Source organism: Panthera pardus, unplaced genomic scaffold, assembly GCF_024362965.1.
Source record: "Panthera pardus isolate Hobbes unplaced genomic scaffold, ASM2436296v1 HiC_scaffold_15, whole genome shotgun sequence".
NCBI classification, from domain to species: Eukaryota; Metazoa; Chordata; class Mammalia; order Carnivora; family Felidae; genus Panthera; species Panthera pardus.
In genome coordinates, this window is record NW_026526710.1 from 61259255 (window position 1) to 61281704 (window position 22450).

Here is a 22450-nt window from a genome sequence, read left to right on the forward strand (position 1 = left end):
ATTCTGGTCTGCATCAAGCCAGTGCACTGAATCAAGCCATGCCCAGCCACATTCAAAATATAACTCAAGATGGAGCTTAAGGAGGTTAGGAAAGTAACAATTGAGCTCCCTGATGGAAGTAAAGCTTGGGTCTGTTCTTGTCTAGGATGAAGGACAATTTTAAATAGACCCGAACCCAAAAACACCTTATTCTGAAAACACATCACACACATACATTTTACAAGATGAGCACCTTGCTGCCCAGGGAAGGCTGTGACAAACCACACCACAGGCAGAATTATTGCTCAACAGAAGAGACTTGGAGCTGCCTTCCTCTGCCAGGAGTGGGGGGGGGGGGGGTGGGGAGCCCAGCTAAGAAGCAGAACAGGGCACAGCTAGGGAAGAGAGGATTTCAAACCCATTACCCGTGTCTCCATACTCTCCGAAGATATTGATGACGACATCAGCATCGGTCCCTGCACCAATGACATCACCAGTGCATACCTTGACTTCGTACTTGTTACCTGGGAATGAGGACAGAGAAAGCCCCAGCTCATTAGGATCTCGAGAAAGAAGAAAAAAGGCCCCAAGGCAGCTACCACATCACCTACCCTTCCCTCCAGCAATACAGGAAGTGTCACCATCGCTGTCAAAAACAGAGCAAGAAACAAGTTGCCTGACATTGGTTCCAAATGGTCATTGCTAGTATATACCTGTATCAAATCAGCACATCGCACACCTTAAACTCACACAATGTTATATGTCAGTTATATCCCAATAAAGCTGGAAAGAAAAGAAAAGTCAAATGGTCACTGCTAAAGCTAAATGGTGTGCAGAGCATAAATCAGAGATAGAGAAAACTTCTGTTTTCATACTGCCTTGGGATGCAAGAATCAGCCCAAATGCCACACTGAACCAGACCACCAGCCAATCTCCCCTGGATATTGAAATGCTTCTTACTGGCCCCACTGCACATCTACTCTGCCTTCTCCAATCTGTTCTCCACATACATCACAGTGCAAAAATTACTTGGGGAAAATACATTCTGCATGTGAAAATCAAATCTATATGTAAATTGTCAGGGCCATAACCAATGCAAAGACTGGGGCACCAAGAGTAGCCAGCGCATGCATGCTTCGTGGTCACCTTACTTAAAGATCTGTATCGCTTCTTCTATCTTTCCCCCAATTGCTGAGCAGAAACCCATGCACTGTAACCCACAAATGCCTCAGCCTTGCCCAAGGCCTTGTAGGGGAGATGGGCTCACTGTAAAGTTCACCAACATGCTGAGCCCACCTAGGTCTCCCCAGCTGGAGCCCACCTTAGGATGGGGAGCAAAGGACAGGCGCCGGTGTGTGTATGGGAAGGAAGACTCCTCTAGACTTTCTTTGGGTCCCAACAATTCCGAGGGCTGAGGCAATTTTCCTTTCCCTCCTCCCTTCCTTCAAAGACTTTCTATTTTTTATGTAGAAGAATTTTGTTCAGATTTCTTACTCCCAATACGTGAAGTTAATAAAAATTAGAGGTGTTTCACTAACTCAAAAAGGTATCTGTACCCTCACGCTTACTGCAGCATTCCTTATGACAGCCATGACATGGAAAAAATCTAAGTGTCCATCCATGGAAGAATAGATAAGGAAGTTGTGTTATAATTGTTACAATGGAATACTATTCCGCCATGAACAGCATTCCAAGAAGAGAATCTTGACATTTGCAACAACATGAACGGAGCTTGAGGGCATTTTGCTAAGTGAAAAAAGCCTGTCACAGAAAGACAAACATAACATGATTCCACTGATATGTGGAATCCAAAAAACAAACAACAAAACACACCCCCCCAATCCCCAAAACAAAAATTAAAAAAAAAAAAACAAAACCCAAATTCATAGATACAGAGAACAGATTGGTGGTTACCAGAGGTGGGGTAAAAGGGGGTGTGCAGAATGGGTGAAGGGAGTCAAAAGGTACAAACTCTGGGGCTCCTAGGTGGCTCAGCCGGTTACATGTCTGACTTGGGCTCAGGTCATGATCTCACGGTTCATGAGTTTGAGCCCCGTGTTGGGCTCTGTGCTGACAGCTCAGAGCCTGGAGCCTGCTTCAGATTCTGTGTCTCCCTCTTTCTCTGCCCTTCCCTTACTCGTGCTCTGTCTCTCTCAAAAATAAATGAGGGGTGCCTGGGTGGCTCAGTCGGTTGGGCGTCCGACTTCGGCTCAGGTTGTGATCTCACACCTCCTGAGTTTGAGCCCCGCGTCGGACTCTGTGCTGACAGCTCAGAGCCTGGAGCCTGCTTTGGATTCTGTGCCTCCCTCTCTCTTTGCCCCAACCCACTCACATTCTGTCTCTGTCTCTCTCAAAAACAAATAAACCTTTAAAATAAATAAATAAATAAATAAATACATAAATAAAAACATTAAAAAAACTTTTTTTTTTTTTTAATGTACCAACTCGGGGCACCTGGGTGGCTCAGTCGCTTAAGTGTCTGACTCTTGGTTTTGGCTCAGGTCATGATCTCACAGTTACATGAGTTCAAGCCCCACGTTGGGCTCTGCACTGAGTGTGGAGCCTGCTTGGGATTCCCTCTCCCTCTCTCTGCCCCGTCCCACTCACACTGTGTGTCTCTCAGATAAAAAAAAAAAAAAAAAAAAACTTAAAAAAAATAAATTAAAATTTTTAAAAAGGTACAAACTCCCAGTTATAAGGGAAAGAAATCATGACATGGGATGTACAGCATGGCAACTATAATTAATAACACTGCATTGCATATGTGAAGTTACTGAGAGAGTAGATGTTAAAAGTTCTTATCACAAAAATCGTAATTATGCGTGGTGATGGTTATTAACTAGACTTGGGTGATTATTTCGCAATATGTACACACATCAAATCACTATTTCGTATACCTGAAACAAATATAATGTTTCATGTCAATTACACCTCAATAAAAACAAAATCGAACTGTTTTAATTGAGGCCCAGAGTTCCAGCCCCTCTGCCCACGGCCTCCTTGGGGCCTTCCCTGATGTCCTAGCCCCCCGGGCCTTTCTCCCCTGCATTCCTTGGTTCTGCTATGTTGTCTGTGCCGATGATTTCCAAGCTCACCAAGGACTGCCTTGTGCAGTCTGGTGTTTCCTGCAGGTGAGGCTTCTAAGATTTTCAGGAATTTACAAGAGGTCTGGGGCGGGACTTCCTTTTCACATATGGCTCCCCCCACACACGTTCCCTAGCACAGTGCTGGGCACATACTAGAACCTCACTAAGTGTATCGGAAAACAACTTGAGTTGAACTTCCTAAAGCTCAAAGTCCCGGGGAAGTTGCTCAGTGCAAAGGAGTGAGAGGTGGGGCGACAAGGAGAAAACCTAATTTCACTCCAACCCCATTTCGAATCCTGCCCCGCCTCTGCCATCTAGAGACGACACGATGCAGAATGTGGCAGGGCACCCATAGAGGACACCCCCCGACATACGCCACAGCCCTGAAGGCTGATCTTTAACCTGCTGAGAACCTGAGCCAGGAGGCAGTGATTATCCCCTCAAACCTCACTCGGTGAGACCCATCACGAGAGAGGGAAGACCCTCCAATCCTGTCCCCAACCGAAGATCTCCAAGATTCTCACCACCCCCCCTCGGATCCCCATGAAGCCCCCCTGAGATGGGAGGCAGAACCATGGTCTTCAGAAAAGGCCAGACTCAGGCAACCCCGAGGTCAGTGGCTTGAAATCTGGGCCATATTTAGGCTAGCTTGCTGACAAGGCAATTTCCAGGTTCCCTCCCCCCACCCCCCACCCCCCACCCCCGCCCCCGGAAGCTCCTGAGACACACCGCTGTGAAGAACCAAGAAGGCCTTGGCCATGTCCAGCCGCCCCTGCTCCTGATCATCTTTCAAGTTGCAGAGGCCTCTGGCTGCGGGGTTGTTCTCTCCTCTCCTGGTTGGCAGGGTCTCTGAGAACCATTCATTTTGGCTCACATCCTTTCTCAGGTCCAGTCTGGGGCTCACTTCACACAGAAGCAAGTCCCTTCTGCAGGGTGACAAGATGCCCAGGGCCCCCTGGCTGGTGATACCAGGGGGGTGGGGGAGGCGCTAAAGGCCACCGCTGAGCATCAGTCAGTCAGAGGGCAAGAGGATGCCAGACAGCACTGGGCACAGGGCAGCAGGAGAAAGGATGAGGGGGGGTAGGGGAGCACTCAGGGCAGGAGTAGCAGACATTCTGCATCGTTCCAAAAGGCAGAATTAGACTTAGCACTTGAATTATAAAGAAAGATATTTTAGCTCACCAAAAGAAACATTTTCTAGTACCTGGGGCTATCCAACAAAGGCATGGGATGCCCTTGGGGGAAGTGAGTTTCCCATCCCTAGAGACATCTAAGCAGTCACTTTGTGACAAGCACTTTGGTGGAGAGCCATCTGTCAGGGAGGCTGTAAAGAAAATGCCAGAGGTGAGAGAATGTGAGAACACTAAGGGTCCTTTTCAATCTGCAATTCCATGACATTTGACCAGGAAAGGCAGCCTGCAGACTAGAGAGAGAAGCCAAGAGATGGAGGGGGCCCCTCAAAGTAGAGGGGAGGTGCCCGAGGCTGGTACAGGCAGGCCTGGGGAGCAGGACCCTATGCAGGGTTTAGGGAACACACAGCATCCCAGTCCCAGGGAAGTCCAGAGAAGGAGTCATCAGGGCTGGAATGAGGCAATGTAGGAGACAAGCCAAGGGTGGAAGGAGCTTCCAGAACTCTCTGGCTGAGGTGGACAAAGGGCCCAAGCCCAGGGGTCAGAAAGTCAGCTGAACAGAATGCAGTAGGAAATCGATTCTGGAATAAGGCTGGACTGTTCTCTCACCTCTGCAGAACTCTCTATGGCAAGATGGGGCCCCGGTTCTCCACATAGTTGGCTGAGTGAGAAGCAAGACACCCCCCCTCCCATGTGCCAGATGACCTCTGACCACACTGGGGAAGGGCTGAGGGCTGCAGCGGGGCGGGCAAGGCACACCTCACAAAACCACTCTGTAAAAGGCCCCGAAGATAGACAATGAGCCTTATTATATTACTGTTCTCCTGCTTTTCGTCCACATTTCCTCTTCAAGCAGAACCCCCATACTATCTGATTTGCCATTTTCCAAACAAGGCCGAGGGCCCAGCGCCAACCCGAAATTGTGATTAAATGCATATACAGTGGAAAGAACAAGACGGGATAAAAGCAGGGCTTCATTCTCTCCCGGCTGCCAGACTGTCAGCACAGTGCATCAAGCCTTCCTCCCAAGTGGTCACGAGAGCCCCCCAGTTCCCCGTGATCAGAATTTCAATGAGCACAAACTTGCAATTCTGGTCACAAGTGGGTTTTTATGTGTTGAATTCACCCCTTGGATCTGGTGATCCATGTGAGAGCAAAATGCCCATATGTGAAATGTGGCTGCCTTCCTGGCGAGAGCAACAGGGCCAGAGGGAAAGGTCCAAGGCCAGTAGAAATCCCCGCCCTGGGGGCCAGAAGGGAACAAGGCAGGACAGAGAACGGGGATGGGAGGAAGGACTTGAAGGAGGACGGGCCAGGGCTGGCCCACCTTCTAGGGCAAATAATAGGCAACAGTCACCCAGGCCTTGCAGCTCACGAGGTCCCTGCACGTCCTCGACGACACCTGGGCCGTACAATGGCCACATGATACAGGCAGGACAGATACTGTTGACATTCTCATTTACAGATGGGGAAACAGAGGCTCAGAGGGCAAGGTGGCTTCCCGGGGGACACACAGCTGCTAAATGATTCAAGAGGGGCTCAAAGCCAGGTCTCCTGCCTCTGAAGTCAGGGCTCTTTTTTAGAGCGTGCCATGGCCTCTCATTCTCTATGTCAGGGGTAGGCAAAACCTGTCCATAAGGTGCCAGGTGGTAAATATTTTAGGCTTTGCAGGCTGCCCGGTCTGTGTTGCAACTATTCCACTCTGCGGCTGTATCATGAAAGCAGCCCACACGCAATACAGGAGTCTTCCACGCCTTCCCCACGCCCCCCACCGCCACTTCCCTGCAGGGCCAGTCCAAGACCCCCGGAGGATGCCTGCAACCCTGACACGGAACGCTTTATAAACTAGGTTTTCTCCTATCCATACATACTGTGACACAGTCTGACTTCTAAAGTAGGCACAGTAAGAGTTTACCAACAGTAACTGTGTTACGACCGTAATAATACGCGGTAATGACAGCGAGGTGAACGCAGTCTCCCTCTCTCAAAATTCCTTCCTGCCCTGTACTCACCCTTCTCCTGAAGATGGGGGAGGACAAGAGCTGCCTGATGACGAACGGAAGAGAACGACGCAGGCTCCGACGCATGTTACGCTACTACTCACCTTGTGACCCTGGATCAGAGCGAGGATCATCCGCTCGCTCCGGATGCAGGTTCACCTCGAGAAACTCAAACGGCGGGAAGGGAAACGCTGCAGCTACCACGCTACGTAAAAACTACGTCAGCAAAGGGGCGTGGCCTTGTGCCATAAACTTTGTGGGCAACAGACCTTGGAACTTCGTGTAACTTTCCTGTGTCATCAGCTGTTGTTCTTGTTTTAGTTCTTTACAGCCCTTAAAAAATGTAAAACGTCTTTGTTAGCTCCAGATCCTCGCAAAGCTACACCCAGTCGGCCACCGTAGTCGTTGGCCACCAGCTGCCCCAGGCTGCCTTGGGCTTTCAGGCCCTCTTCTGTGTGTCTAGGCATGAACTTCAGGTAACTCTCCGCGCTGCGGCCTGGAACAGGATCCGAGTGGCTTGGTGCTGCTGCGGGGTAATCACAGCACACTCTATTCGCCAGCGAAGCAGCTCAAAGCTCTGAAGATTGGGGAACTATTGCCCTTTTTCTGTTGGGCTGGAGGGGGTGAAAAGGAGCATGTCCTGTGCCCAGTGTGGGTAGGCAGGGCCAGCTTTCCCTGCCCATGCAATGCTGGGTGACTGGGCTGAGCTCAATGTTCCCCTGAGTGCAGTGGAGAATGGGGGGGCTCGGCTGGGGTTTCCTAAAAGTGGGGACAGATGGCAGCACCAGTTCTGCAACCTCGGGTATTGTGCCTTCAGCTCCTTGCCTGCCTGACAGTGAGCAAGGAACAGAGATGAAAAGAGAGGGGAAGGTCAAGTTGGAGGAGGGGCTAGCAAGTTCACTGTGCTTCCCGAGCAAGCGTGGGACCAACATGACCTAGTGATGGATGACAGGAATTGTTGCCCTAGCCAGTTCTGAGGTCGGCCTGTGGTTTAATCAATGCTATTAACATTCTCCCTAGAACTGATTTCTGTCTGGCCTTTTAGGGAGCTACCATTAGTTCATAGGGTGCCTTTCGACAAATTAGAAAAAGGCTTCCTTCCTCAAGACACTTTACTGCCATCTGTTGGATAACTGTCATCATAAATACACAAACCTACAACCTCTATGATGTGAAAGATGTCTCTTTACATAGTCTCAATTGTGCAGTGCACAACCTGCATGTCTGAACCCAGGAACACTACCTTTCAGGGAGTAGTTGCCTTTTGCTGAAGGTCAGTGTGAGCTCAAAGACACCAGAGTAGTTTGAGCATTGATCTGAAGAACATACAAGAAGGGAAATAGACCAGAGATTAAGGTAATTACATGGTACCTCTCAGAGCCAAACAGAATCGAGTTGGGGGTACTGCACGGATGGCATTAGCAGCAGCCTAAAGACAGATGGCCCTCAAGGCCACAGCATATGGCTGTCTGTGCCCTGCTTGCCCTGCCCAGAGGATCCACAAGCCCAGCCTTGCCCCTTCTTTCCTCTGTAGCCTCCATGGCAGAGGCACAGGCCTGCTCCCTCTAAACAGGAACTGTGTCCCCTGTGGGCCAGCCGGAAGCTGCCTGTGTGGGCTTCCAGAAAAGGCAGGCACTGGCAGGCCCGAGCTGCCTCCTGCGCCTGGTGCGCCAACCACCCCCACAGCCTCGCCTGCGCTCTGTCTGGAACAGTCAGCACACAGCAGCGACAGGACACATCTGAGAGAACCACCCTGGGTGACGTGGGGGAGGCACAGCCATGAGTGGGCCGGATCCCCCAAATCTCGGCGCTGAGCTGGGCTAAGCTGGTTGTCACGTTCCCGATGACAGGAGTCAAGCAAATGCCCGGAAACTAAGCCTCCGTCCTGCTTGCCAAGGAAGGGACCATCCCACACCCAACGTGATTTGTGCCTCGCAGTAGCTCACGTGGCCCAAGCTTTTTTAGGAAACTGGGAATCATGAATGAAGTGATCCTGAATTGCCACAGGGTGTTTCTTTCCCTAGCCTTCGCCCCCCATTCTCAGGTCGTGCATATTTAGAGTATTTAGACAGTGGCTTCATTCGCCCTGCCCTGCGGGTAGTGGTGGGAAGGGGTGGCAGGAGGCTGGCTGCACCTGATTCCCTCCCGCCCCCCACCCGAGGCCACGGCTGCTCCCTGGCACCTATCACTTCCACTCACCCAGAGCCAGGCACTGGGGAAGTGCCAGGGGAGAACACGGAAACAAGCGAGAGACGTGAAGCGGGGCTGCCCTCGGATGGGGGCGAGGGGAATGTTCTCCTCCAGCCAGGGAAGGCCCCCAGCTCCTCCGGCCTGCCTGCACTGGTGCTGGGAGGAGTGTCCACGGACCCAAAGGATGGGCCGCAAGGCTACCCGTGGGGAACTGCTTCTTGGCCACTGAGCAGTGAACCAGGTCCCCAGACTCAAGTCTCCCTCCCCTGTTGCTGCCCCCAGAACGTTTCCTCTTCCTTCCCTTGGGTCCAGAGGCCCGAATCGCTCACCCAGATTCGTCCGCTTCTTCAAGTAGGACTGGAACTTCTCTGCTTTCTGGAGAATACCCTCAATCTTGCTGCCCTTGTAGACACATGCACACCTCAAGCTGGTAAGAGCCTCTGATGCTTACTGAGGACTGACTGTGGGCCGGTCACATCTGTTTCTCATGTAATCCTCAAGATGACAGACCCTATTACTACTGTGGTCACTGCTTACTGAGAAGAGAATGGAAGCAAGAGGTTAAGAAACCTCATCAAGTTCCCACAGTTAGAAAGGGTGAAGCCCGGACTCAAGAGGTCCGGGCAGGAGGGTTGACTCTCATCTGTCCTTTCGCCCACCCCACAAGGTCTAGCTGAAAGCCCACCTCCCAGGCCCAGGGTGTTCCATTCCAGAACTCCTGTGGCCTGTATCATTTATTTGGCACTTAACACGTGCTCAAGCACAGGCCATGGGGTGAACGAAGCTGAGCCTGGTTACACAAGGACATTAAAACACTGCTTAGCCGGGGTGCCTGGGTGGCTCAGTTGGTTAAGCAACTGACTTTGGCTCAGGTCATGATGTCACAGTTTGTGGGTTCGAGCCCCGCACCGGGCTCTGTGCTGACAGCTCGGAGCCTGGCGCCTGCTTTGGATTCTGTGTCTCCCTCTCTCTCTGCCCGTCCCCCACTTGTGCTCTCTCTCTCTCTCTCAAAAATAAATAAAATGTAAAAAACAAAAACAAAAAAACATTGGTCAGTCATTAACAGTTGCTCCCGGGTGGTAATCAAGAAAAAATAATCCGTCCTTTGTTTTACCCCCAAATCATAGACAGCTAGCACATCTTTTTGGGAAGCTGTGACGTAAGCCTGATGTGATCAGGTATTGAAAGAGTATGGAGTAGGTAGGCTTTTTCTCCTTTTATCTCACTGCGCTCAGCCCCTCTTATCCAGTTCACTGCCAAGCCCCGCAGAGCTATTTCCACACGCCCCTCAGTCACTCGTCTCCCTTGGCTCCCCCTCATGTGGCTCTACAGCAGACCCTCCCCTTCAACCTGCACACCCCAGCAATCTCGTCCATTTCTTCCCTTTCCAACCCAGATTCCACTCTGCTGCAGGAGCTTATCGTCCTCCAATGCACTTCTCATATGCTGCTGGAGGAACCAGAACACCACACAGCCTTCCTGGAGGGCAGGTGAGTACTGCCTGTCAAAAGGCTTAACATTCTGCAAATCCCGGAGCTAACAATTCAGTCCCTGTGCCTAACAATTCATTTATATGAGGAAATACTTGTGTTCACAGATGACCTGTAAAGATGTCTATCACAGCATCGTTAATAACAAAAAATTGAGAACAACCTAAAAATATCCAGAATGGGGGATTGTTGGGGTGAATTATGATATTCACCCATGTGGCCATTTAAAATAATGGTTTAGGAGATTATTCAATGTTTTAGTATTCAGTGAAAAAACCTAGTTACAAAGTCGACTGTGATACAACACTACTTTCCGTCAGTATGTAGTGTTTAATGCATTCATGCATAAAAAAGCACGGGAAAGAGATTCACCAAAATGTTAACAGCAGTGTCTCCGAGGCTCTCCTACACAGGGATTAAGTTCAAGGTTCTGGGTTTACTCTTGGGCCCTTCACTTGTATGCACATTACTTAACCACTCTGTGCCTCAGTTTGCTTTACCCATAAAATGAGTATAATAATAATAATAATAATAATAATAATAATAATAATAATATATCTGTCATGGTATTGTGAAGATGAGATAGACAGATAGATAGTGATTATAATGATATCTGACATTGAGTGAATGCCCAATAGATTTTAGCTATTATCATTTTGGGGTAATGGGATTATGGAAGATTTTATTCTTATTTGAATTCTTGCTTATTTGTACTTTTAATAATTTATACAACAGCCATTTTTCTTTTCCCTGCAATTGAAAACTAAAGATTGAAGTCACCTAAACTTCAATTGAATATTCAATTTGAATAACTCATGCCCTGTATGGTCTGGAAGGAGCTGTTGAGAACTGCCAGCTTGAGGAAAACCCATGCACATGATGGACATCCTTACACCCTCAAGCTGGCTTTGGTACCAGAAACCTTTGAGCTTGCTGGTCTGGGCAGCTAGGAGGCTAGGGGGAGGGTTGAGGACTGGATGAAGGAAGAGGAAAAACAAAGGCAGGGGCCACCTGATAGACATTCAGCTCCAGGTAGGTGGGAACCCCTTCTCTGACACCCCTGCACCACCCTGGCCGAAGCTTGGGGCTCAGGGGAAGGGTCCGGCAGGAAAACATTGGTGGCTGGAATGGACACCCACAGCTGGATCAGGCCCAAGGCAATGTCTGTATCATAACATGCACACAAAATGCAGCTCTGAGAAAGTACTCTCCATAAATGGGGTGGGGGGGGGAGTGTTATTATAAACATCTATTTGAAAACCTCCCTCTGTTGAAAGCTTAGCAAACTCCATCTCAACTATGAAGTCTCAATTGGGCATCACTTACTCTATGAAGCCTTACTGATTCCTCCTTCCTCTATGCTTCTAGTGATACAGGTCAATCCCTAATAAGAACATTCTATCTTTTTGCACTCACTATTTCCTGGCTTGACCCTCTCCCCTCTAGTTGCTAAGTTTCTAGAGAGAAAGGTCTGTACATATTTATCCTGAGCAAAGGATCTGGTACATAGAAGATTCCCAAATAGTGCCCATTGAATCACTGAATGACATCGGAGGAGCACAAGGTGGCATCAGGGGCCCAGGGCACTAGCTCTGCCCACACTGTGTCACCAAGAGCAGGTGGCTTAACTTTCCAAGGCTTCTGTGTTCTGCAAAATGGAGGAAGAGCAGATAAGGTCCCTTCTGGTCCTGAAATTCTCTGATACTCGTCACTGGGGCCTCATTGGAAACAGTTCTCTTCTTCCCACTCTTTCCGGAGATGATTTTCTGCAATGTTAGGTGGGAGCAGATGGGGTGGGCGGGGAGCTGCTGGGAAGTTCAGAGGAGGAGAGTGATGCAGGACTGGCCCAGCTCCCCCCACCCCAAAGCCCTCTCGCTCTGAGTCCAGCTCTGAGTCCATGGGCCCAGGACCCCCTCCCTAGAGGTCAAAGGAACAGTAACTCCCAACTGGCATCCACAGCAAATCTAGCTCAGAGGGCTTTGGATAACGTTTGAGCTGAGTTGAGGGGACACATCGGGGAGAAGGAAAAGTGTTTGGAAAAGAGGCACTCCCTGCGGGCTTTAACTGAAATCAAGGTCATCAGCCTGTTTCCAGTTGTCTAGATGAGCCTGCTGCCTTTTAGAGGCGATCCCGGCACTGAGTGGCTCCAAAGTCCTATCTGATTCTGAAAGGCCAGAATCTTGAGTCTATGCATCTCAGAGTCAGAATAAGCCTGGATGTAGGGGAAGAAGAAGGTAAAGCATCAGGATCATAACCACCACCACAATACTCGTTTACTGAGCGCTTACTCTATGTCCAGCACTACAGTCAGTCTTTATGTACATTTCCCCAATTAATCAGCCCAACCACTTTATGAGTTGGAATTAATGTTATCCCCACTTTACAGATGAAGAAATAGAGGCACAGAACTTAAGACATCTGCTCATGCTTACCCAACCAGTAGAGTGGCAGGGCCAGGTTTTGACCACAGAGAAGGGGAGTCCAGGGACTAAGCCCACAGTGGGGAGACAGACACTATGCAGAAGAATAGTAAGTATTGGGGTGGGAGTGGAATGAGGAAGAAGTGTCCGCAGCAGAAGGGAGGTCACCAAAAGCCAATTTCCCCTGCCCCATGGAGGAGGGCTAGCCCCAGACCCGTCCTTCTCTCTTTGGATATGACACTCTACTAATCCTAAAAAGACCCCCAGAGGCCACCTAATGCACCCATTCTATAGAGGAAGAAACTGAGGATGGGAGCGAAACTGAGATCTGCCTCGGGTCTCATCGCTACTGGTGGCAAAGCGAGAACTAGAACTCAGGGTATATAGTCTCATGTGCTTTCTGAGCCAGAGAGCTATATTTTTTAAAATCAATGATTTAACTGCTCTGTGGTGTCATCCTGTAGAATGTGGAAATAAGTCAGGGCTGCCGGCTTGTGTGACAGAGCCCTCATGATAGGTGCTTTCTGCATCAATCACCCAGGCTGCTTTCATGCTGCATCTGCTTTGGCACCAGGCAGTTCTCATAATCCACCGCAGGTCAGCGAAATGTGCACGTGCCCCTAAAATGTTAATCATGAGCCCTTTCTCGTCCAATCACTTCTTCAAATGCACCGTGGGCACCATGCCCAGCATGGTCTTGCCAAGACTGGGTGCACATCTGGAGCTGTGTGATAATGACTGTGTAGCACAGTGTGGGCTCTAACAAAATTATAACCCAGTTGCCTGACGAAATCACTGGGAGTGGAAACAGTGATTATGCTGGACAAACACAGTCCCATTTCTACCTGTTCTAGCTGGCCTATGGGCAGCTTTCAGCCTCAACATTAGCTGTCCTATTTGCTATAGCAAAAGAGAAGGAGGAGGAAGAGGAGGAGAAGGAGGAGAAGGAGAAGGAAAGGAAGAAGAAGGGGGAGGAGAAAAAGAAGGAAGATGGGGAGGAGGAAAAAAGGAAGGAAGGAAGGAAGGAAGGAAGAAAGGGAGGGAGGAGAGGAGGAGGAGAGGAATGGAGGAAGGTGGGGAGGGAGGGAGGAATAGAGAAAGAAAGGAAGAAAGGAAGAAAGAAAAAGCTCCAGACTTGGAATCTGGAAGAAAAGGGGGAATTCGCCACTCCCCAACCTGCACGCTCCAGGCCCGCCTCCCCAGTGGTTGCAACTTCTCATGGACCCCCTTCCCTTCAACGGCCAGCCCCTCGGTCTCTCTGGGACACAGCACAACATTGGCTGCAGCCATGTTTATTATTAACCCACCAAAGAAGATAAATGCTCCTAGGGAACAGGCTCCACTGAGAATGGGGAGTGACAGGACCCACTTCAGACAGGGCCCTTCTGAATTCAGGGCCTCCTCCGCTGTCTGCGAGGCCTGGGTCTGCAACATCGATGAGCTGTTGTGCCTGGGTTCTGACAGCCCTGGGGTGTGAACAGCCCCCAGGCCAGCTGGAACTCAGCTCTTGGCTTCAGAGGCCTGTCGCATTGCCAAGTTGGCAGAACTTTCCCGAAGCAATGTGGTGTGGGCTCAGTACTAATTTCAGCCACGTGATCATCTCAGTGCTTTTTAGGGTGGGCGGGTTTGTGGGTTGGTGCTGGGATGAGAACAATTACTTGTCCAGGAAGCAGGAAATGACATCATATTGGCAGTAAGAAGGCCAGGCAGGGTCTGTCTTAAACAGGTCTGGCCCTCTTCAGTCCCAGAGATGTGTCCTGAGCCTCTCTGGGGCCAGAAGGATGGGCAGCCCTGTGCTCTCAGCCTGTGCAACTCTGTAGCACAGTCACCAGTTGCACCTGGGTGCCGTGCCCATGAATGTCAAACCAGAAGTAACAACATCAAGGTTCATCAAGGGAGTGAGTTCGGGGAGTGGGAGACCCGAAGCCAGGTAACAGAGACAAGGAGGCATTTAGCTAGCAGAATACCAGAGAAAGCCAGTGCTATAAAGGACCTCGGAGAACGTCTAGCCCAGCCTTCTGGTCAGATGAGGAAGCAGCCCAGAGAGGACAAGTAACCTGCCTAAGGCACACAGTTACCAAAGGGCAAGACTAGAATCCTGTTATCTGCCACCCACTCCGTGGTAGAGCTTTTTTCACCCATCTCTGCTGCTGGCCTTCATAAGTGATTGTGTCTACACACACACACACACATACACATACACACTCACACACACACACACACTCACACACATGTCTGTTTTTTACTAATCTTCACTCAAGTCCCTTAGTGCCAGTGACCAAGTTGGCAGGTACAAGAGAAATAAATCACCAGGTGGGTAGACCCCAGTGTTATGCCCAGAGAAACCTGAGCTTGGCTGGAGAGCCCAGATAGACACATAGTCAGCAGTTAGCACCCAAAGAGGCCAACAGCAGTCCCTGAGATACGGAGTGTCTCAGCCATTTAGCCATCTCAAAATCCCTGGGGGCTACAACCACCCCATCAGCCATGGTGGCTCCTTCTGCCTACGAACTGGCCGGATCATGCCTACATCTCAAGGAGCAGGCTGAAAAGCTCCTCCTCTCTGCCCTGAGATTCCTTACACATCCTTGATGCAGTTGGGTTGGGGGAACCCCCTGAAAATCCACTTCAGTGGATGGCACAGACTTCAATTTCTCCAGAGTTTGGAGGAGGAACACCCGAGGTGAGGGAGCAGCCAGTGCTTTCCAGAGAGGCTGGGGCTTCCCCCGCAGTGGGGTTTGGGTAGCACAGAGAAGACTGAAGTATAGGATAAAAGAGAGCAGGTGGGGGGAGGGGGACCAGGAAGGCACTGGCTCTGACATTTCCTGACCCTGAGGTATGTTTTAGTAGGAGATCCACAGTTTTCTCTCTAACCAACTTGACACAGAAGCGTGGGAGCAAGGATACCCCTTCCAGGCAGCAGGCAGGCAGGATTCTGGGGCTCTGGGGAGAGCAGTCCTCCTGGGTCCTTGTGGGGCTTGATGGGACAGGGCCCAAACCCCAGAAACTTCTGTCAGCAGTCTGGCTTCTCTCCACAATCTGGGAGCAGGTGGGGAGAGAATGTCTCATTCTCAGACCCGTTTCCTATGGGTCCCTTGAAACTTCCTCATGGTTTATTAGTGCTGGAGAGAACAGCTTTCAGAGACACCGCCTGCCAGACACTGGAGCCAACACGATCTGAGCAAACACGTTGACAAATGGGAACTGGGACTAAGAATGGGACTAAGGAACACAGGGAGAGGTGGGAAGTGCTCTATGCATGCTCACCTTGACCTTTGTTGCAGGTATACAATGGGGAAAATAATAGACCTTACCTCCTAGGAGTGCTGTGGATTTGTACAGTGTATACATATGAAGACACAAGACTACAGAAGTATTTTGTCCAAAGGTCACATAGCTAGAAGGTAGCGTTTGGGGATTTGAACCTAGGGCTCTTATGACTTGAGGCATGGAGCTGTGGACCATGTGATACTTTCCACTCCCCTTGAGGGTAGCTCGTACTATGATGGTCTGTGTCCTCACTGGACTGCAAGCAACTGGAAGGCAAGGGTGATATCCTTACCCCAGACTCAGCATTTCAGAGCAGCTTGGGGAGCAGAAGGGCATGACCAATGACAGCTGCTAATGGTGATGCTTCACTTCGAGGCCTGGGAGACTGTGCTGAGATTCTGGCCAGGGGCTGCCCTCAGTGTATAGCTGTCAATGCAGCTACCCTGCCCCTCTGGGTTCTGGGTTGTCAAGAGGGGCAGCCATTCTAGATGGAAATCCTCTCGGAAGAGAGTCAGGCATGCATGGCAATGGGGGGATGCCAAGAGGCAGATGGCAGGAGGGAAAATTCACTACAATTCTGGAGTGGTTCGAGAGCCAAGACTGTGTTCCCAGGGATAGTTGATGCAGACATGCTGAAAAAACGGCTGCCAACCCTCCCCAGACCCGAGAAGGTACCAGGACCCCTGACACCCACTCTAAGAGGGAGATGACCATAGAGATGGCTGCTAGCTCCCTAGTAGTGTGAATGTATGTCTGAGACTATTAATCAGGAGGTGTGGTGTCTCCTGGACCTTCCCACTAAGATGTGGAGGGGAGCCAGCCAAGAATGGGATACCCGCTCCTGCTGACTCATGTGGGAATGAGTCAGGACAATCCAGGATGTTTCTCCAGAAGCCTTGAAGTCCTGGGCAAGAACTGAGGACTTGGGGTGGAGACAGCATTTTCATCTTTTCTTTTGGGGGGAATAAGAGCCCTTTGGCCTCAAAGTCAATGTGATATATTGTCACTGTGAAAAACGGTTAATGAAAATGTAGGATGGATGAAAAGAAGCAGGACATCAAGGGAGCCTGAATATCCAAACAATCTTAAAAGAAAAGAACAAAGTTGGAAGTCTTACACATCCTGATTTCCAAACTCCGTCCAAAGCTACAGTAATCAAAACAGTGCAGTAGACTTCAGGACAGACATTTGGGTCAATGAACAGAATAAAGAACCCAGAAATAAGCCCTTGTGAATATGGCCTAATGATATTTGACAAGAGTGTGAAACCATTCAGTGGGGGAAGGGACAGTCTTTACAACAAATGATGCTAGGAAAATTGGTTCTCCATGTGCAAAAAAATGAAATTGGACTCTTATTTTATAATGTCCACAAAAATTAACTCAAAATGGATCAATGACCTAAATGTAAGATGTAGAAGTATAACACTCTTAGAAGAAAACATGGGGCAAAATCTTCATGATATTGGGTTTGGTGATGATTTCTTGGATATGACACCAAAAGCACAGGCAACAACAGAAAAAATAATAAATTGGACTTCATAAAAATTAAAAGCTTTTGTGCACCAACAAAACTCTTTCAACAGAGTGAAAAGGCAACCCATGGAATGGGAGAAAATAATTGTAAATCAATCACCTCTGATAAATGATTAATACCCCCAAATATATTTTGGATAGACCCATACAACTCAACAATAAAAACAGACGACTCAACTTTAAAATGGGCAAAGGACTTGAATGGACATTTCTCCAAAGAAAATGTACAAATGACCCATAAGCACAAGAAGAGATGTTCAGCATCACTAACTGTGGTTATTATTTTAAAAACCCAGAAGATAACAAGTATTGGTGAGTATGTAGAGAAGTTGGAACCCTTGTCCACTGTTACTGGGAAAGCAAAATGATGTTGCTGCTGTAGGAAACAGTATGGCTATTCCTCAAAAAAGTTAAACACAGAATTACTACCTGATCCAATAACTCCACTGCTGGGCCTGTACCCAAAAGAAATTAAAGCAGGAACTTCAACAGCTATTTGTATACAATGTTCATAGCAGTGTTATTTACAATAGCCAAAAGCTGGAAAAAACCCAAATGTCCATTGACAGATGGCTGGATAAATAAAATAGGGGCTGTGCATATAATGGAATATCATCTAGCCCTGTAAAGAGATGAAATTCCCACACATGCTGTAACATGGATGGAGCTTGAAGACATTACGCTAAAGTAAAATAAGCCGGTCACAAAAGAACAAATATTGTATGATTCTACTTATATGAGATTCCTAAGTAGTCAAATTCATAGAGACAGAAGAAAGAACAGAGGTTGCCCAAGGCTGGAAGAAATGGGAAAGGGGAGCTATTTTATGGGCACAGAGTGTTAGTTTGGGAAGATGAGCAAGTTCTGGAGATGGATGGTGGTGATGGATACCCAATAATTAATTTATTTAATGCCACTGAATAATGCACTTAAATATGGTTAAGATGGTGAATTTTATCTATGTCTTACTGAAATAATAATAATTTTTTAGAAGAAGTAGGATAATGGAGTCAGGGAGACCTAGGCACTCTTGTTCTGAGGAGTCCACTCCCCCTGCCACCACCCCCCCGCCCGCCACCTGCCAATCCGGAACACAGGGTTCTTGCCTAGGAGGTACATTCCTGGGGATCACTGACAAACCAGAGCTACTCAGGGATGCAGGCTGGACATAAGCCACAAGAGGAGAGGCCAAGGAACCTGGGGATGCAGTCCTGAGAGGAGGGCAGCCTTTCTTCACATGGCTGAAAGGCAGACATGAAAACATCCAGGGTGTTTGTTAGCAGAGGACTGCAATGGACAAGCAGAAGTCCCAGGGAGAGTGTATGGGGTTTAATTGCAGGAAGAGCTTTCTGAAAACCAGTGCCCCTTAGCACTGGGATGGCTGAGCTGGGTGGTTGGGAACCATCCACCGTCAAGAAAGGCTGGATTCAAACCAAGGCTGGAGAAGCAACTGATGTGGACGCTGTGGAAAGGATCCCTGTGACAGTCGACTGGTCCTACTAACCCCCATGAGCCCTAGCTGTGATCCTTCAAGCCCTGATCTCTTAGGGGCCAGGTTGGTTGCCCTTGGTCTTGGAGACACAGGAAGCCCATTCCAAGAATTAGGAGCCTCGCATTCTAGTCCCAGCTCTATCAGTGGTTGGCTGGTTGGTATTAGATGAATCACCACCTCTCTGAGCCCTCAGTTCAGTCCTCTGTGCAATTAACACCTGCCTGCCATCCTTCACATTGCCTCCCCCAGAAGTGCTAGGGATGAAGTGAAGCCAAGGACTCTTGAAGAGGACAGCCCAGATACCCTACCAGCCCTTCTCCCCTCCTCCCCACTTCTACTTTCCCTTCCTCACAGCTCAGGGCTGGTAGTGTTTCCCAGGGTGCAGTTTGCACACCACAGGTGGCACACAGGATGCTAATGGTGATACAGGAGGGTTATCTAATGTTACGTATTTGTTTTCACATGTGCTGATATTTACAGGAATTGATAACAGTTTTTTGTGATAGTGATATCTGCTTTCTTTTAAAAATAAATTTACAAGTAAATATATAAGTTGCCAAAAGTGAGTTAAAGAAGAATAAGTAAACAAAGAATATTGCTTACTTGAATAAGGCAAGACTCTTGAAGATGGAATGTGAGCAGCTGGGGTTCGGGAGCCTCCAGTGGTTGAGGGGATACCACAGCCTGTCTCCCTGGGCCCCAGCAACAGATCCCCCCAGGCTTGGCGGTCAGATACAAAGGAAACCGAAAGGTGAAGGGTTTGGGTTGGCTCTGCTACCTGGTTTTCTTAAGGTGCCAGGTGTAGCGATTTTACCAACCAATTGAGAACAATTGAGAAATTGAACTTGGGCTCTAGGATCTTCCACCCACACAACTTCATTCCACAGTAACTGAGTTAGTCATCATCCCCTTCCTTCTTTTGGAACCTCCTGTCCCTGATTTTTCTCATGGCTACCTTTACCCCATGGGCTCCATGAAGGAAAAGGGTGGCCCTGACCAGGCGTTCACCCCGACGTACTAGGAATATGCGGGGCATTTTCCCATGTTTAAAGAGAACCCAGAGAAGGAAAAGTCATCTCCGTGGCAAACGTCAGGCACTGCGTCATGCAGGAAGGGTAATGTTCTTGCCAGGGCAGCAGTCCTAAAGCTACACAGCTCGCCAGCAACCACAGGTGCCGTGTCTCTAACTAAGCATGATATATGAGATCCCCTATAGAGGAACCATCTAGAAACCTGATCAAGGTCCAGTCCCTCTGCCCCTGCCATTTTCTACTGATCACCTTGGCCAAAAGGTCAGTCGGTCAGCCTAGAACACCTACCCTCCTTGAAGAGCAGGAACAAAAGAAGGTTCCAGCTGTTTATCAGACAGAGCTTCAGGAGATGGTCCTGGAGGTGGGGAGAGAGGAGCAAAGCTACCCAGCTAATGACTCACTAAGGATGAAATATGCACTAAAAAGTCCCCTTCTTAAGCCCCCATCCCATGACTTAAAGTATTTTCATCTGTCAAACTGCATGGATGAAGAAATAATTATCTTCCCCATTTTGACCATTAGAGGCTCCCCTGCAGCAACCAAATATCAAGTGGGTATAATTCCAGGTGAAAAGCAAAGAGAGTTTACCTTTTGTTTACCAACGCAGTCCTCTGAATATTCGAAGATCCCCTTTTTCATTCCTTCTTTCAGAATCCAGCCTGGAATTACTAAAAATCCAGTGCCTCCAGCTCATAAAAGGGCAGGAGGCCCAGGCAGTCTGATTCAGGGACAAGGTCTTTCCTTTAAGAGGCAAGAACACTACCCTGGATGATTCGTGTGGAAAGCTGGGGAACCATGGGGTCACATGAATTCTTTCTTAATGGTGACTTCTCAGAAGCTCTTCTAACAGGGGAACCCTAGATTTTCATGTGACCAAAGCAAACGGTAGCATGAAGAACTAAACAGTGGGAAAAGGCCAAAATAAAAGGGGAGCCTGGGAGAATAGACAGGAAGATAGCCAGCTTGACAACTTGCTAAGGATTTTTTCTAGTAAAGAGACTGGATCAAGAAGTAAAGATACGTAAAGTTTTGAGGAAAATCTATGAAATTCACCCCAGTTGAAAAGACAGGCATGGGGTATGGGCAGATAATTCACACACACACACACACACACACACACACACACACACACACACACACACAATACCAATGACCAATAAACACAATAAACACATGAAAAATATCCAGCCTCACCAATAACCAAAGAGAGAACATTGTAAAACCCCCTTTCCTAGCCAATTAGAAAATTAAACAATACTAAGAATTGAGGGTGAGGAGAGTGGGTGCTTTTGCATAGCTGGTGGGGTTGTGCACTGATGTACCCTTTCTACGGCATTTTGGAAATGCCCATTAAAAGCTTTAATCATGTGCATTCTATTTGACCTGGAAATTCTATTTAGGAATTTATCTTAAGGAAAGAATCGTTTGTCTGTGCAGAGATTTGGGTGTATTATTTATATCAACAATAAAATTTTAGAGGGGGACACGATGTCAATGTCCAACATAAGGGATTCAGTGAATGGATGATGGTGCCCCTCTATACAAGGACACTTCACAGCCACTGCAAGCAGGGGTGTTGAGCCATATTTAATGGCATCGAAACAAACATGCTCTAAAACAGGATGTGGTACCAGCCCATTCTCTCAAACTATGCATAGAAGAGACTAGAAATGGGGGCACAAACATGTCACCAGTGATGTTTCTCCAGATGATGGAATTACAGGTATTCTTTTTTTTTTTTAATGTTTGCATGTTTCTGTTTTCTAAATTTTCTACAATGGTCAAATTTGGCTTTTGTCATAAGAGAAAGATTAATAGCAACTCTTTTTTTTTTTTTTTTAAAGAAACAGTGAAGTTGCAAGGAATTATGGTGGGGGCCACAGAGGAACAAGGCAAGTTCAAGATCAGCTGGAAGGTAGGAAATCAGAGGTAGACAGAGAAAGGCGAGCTGAAGCCCAGTGGACACAGAATATGCTTATTTCTGCCCAGCTGGGCTGCAAGAGAGGACGGAACCTGGAGACCACAGGGCACACGCTGGAAGGCAGAATCTAAGAAGTGCGTCCGCCTTCTGTTACTCTGCTGAGCGACCCCGGCAAAGTCACATGGCTATCAAATGCCTTCACCTCCAAAAGTCTATGACACTCTGCAAGCAAGGTGCTATGATGGTGGTGCCCACGTGTTATGTCTCCGTTTTTGGAAAGGCAACTATGTCCAATAATGAGGTGAGGTCAGAACTTTAGGGGACAGAGTGTGATTAAAACAGGCCACGGGATACGGTGTGTGTTTTTACATGATTTGTTCCCCCGCCTCCTGTTGAGCTAAAATGCCTGAACTTAAGGCCTTTGGCCAGAGATGCACTTGAAATTAGTCGTTTCCCTCCTCATAGAATCAGGAGGAGGTAGGGACAGCTTGATGGAGCCCCTGTAGCTGTGAGTTCTGATTCCCATCTGCCCTGCCCTGGCCGTAGCTCACCTTCCTCTGGGCATCAGAAGAAGGGCAAAGAGATAGGAAGAGGGAGGCAGCTGCCTTTGAACTCAGAGAGGACTCTAGGTAGATACCCATCAACAAGAGGTGTTGAAAACACAGGATATGCCCAGGGCTGCTCCCACCCCTCCATCATGCCTCCTGGTTCGTTTGCATTTCCCATTTCCTTGAGTCCCCAGAGCACATAAGCTTGCTCTTGGGGAGGTCATGTGGAAAAGATGGGGCTTCAGCTGGGTCCCAGCCGACTGGAAGACCCTGGAGGAGTGGCAAAGGGGACACGGGACTGCCCAGAGCAAGACAGGGATGGGGGCCAGCCCAGGCAGGGAGGGACGGCAGGAAGGCC

The 22450-nt window shown here is 48.7% G+C and overlaps 1 protein-coding gene and 1 long non-coding RNA gene across 2 annotated transcripts in view; one reads left to right on the top strand and one right to left on the bottom strand.

Annotated features, from left to right (window-relative positions):
- The window catches only part of LOXHD1 (lipoxygenase homology PLAT domains 1), a 156812-nt gene that overhangs the window by 125094 nt on the left and 9268 nt on the right, over positions 1–22450 (bottom strand). The window contains exon 5 of the mRNA XM_053901911.1: positions 405–503. Coding sequence (XP_053757886.1) covers positions 405–503 — 99 coding nt within the window. The remainder of the gene's footprint in view (positions 1–404; positions 504–22450) is intronic.
- On the top strand, positions 8704–21878 carry LOC109275766 (uncharacterized). Its single transcript, XR_002084362.2, has 3 exons — positions 8704–8815; positions 9782–9875; positions 21468–21878. It is a non-coding gene; the product is annotated as an uncharacterized LOC109275766 (long non-coding RNA).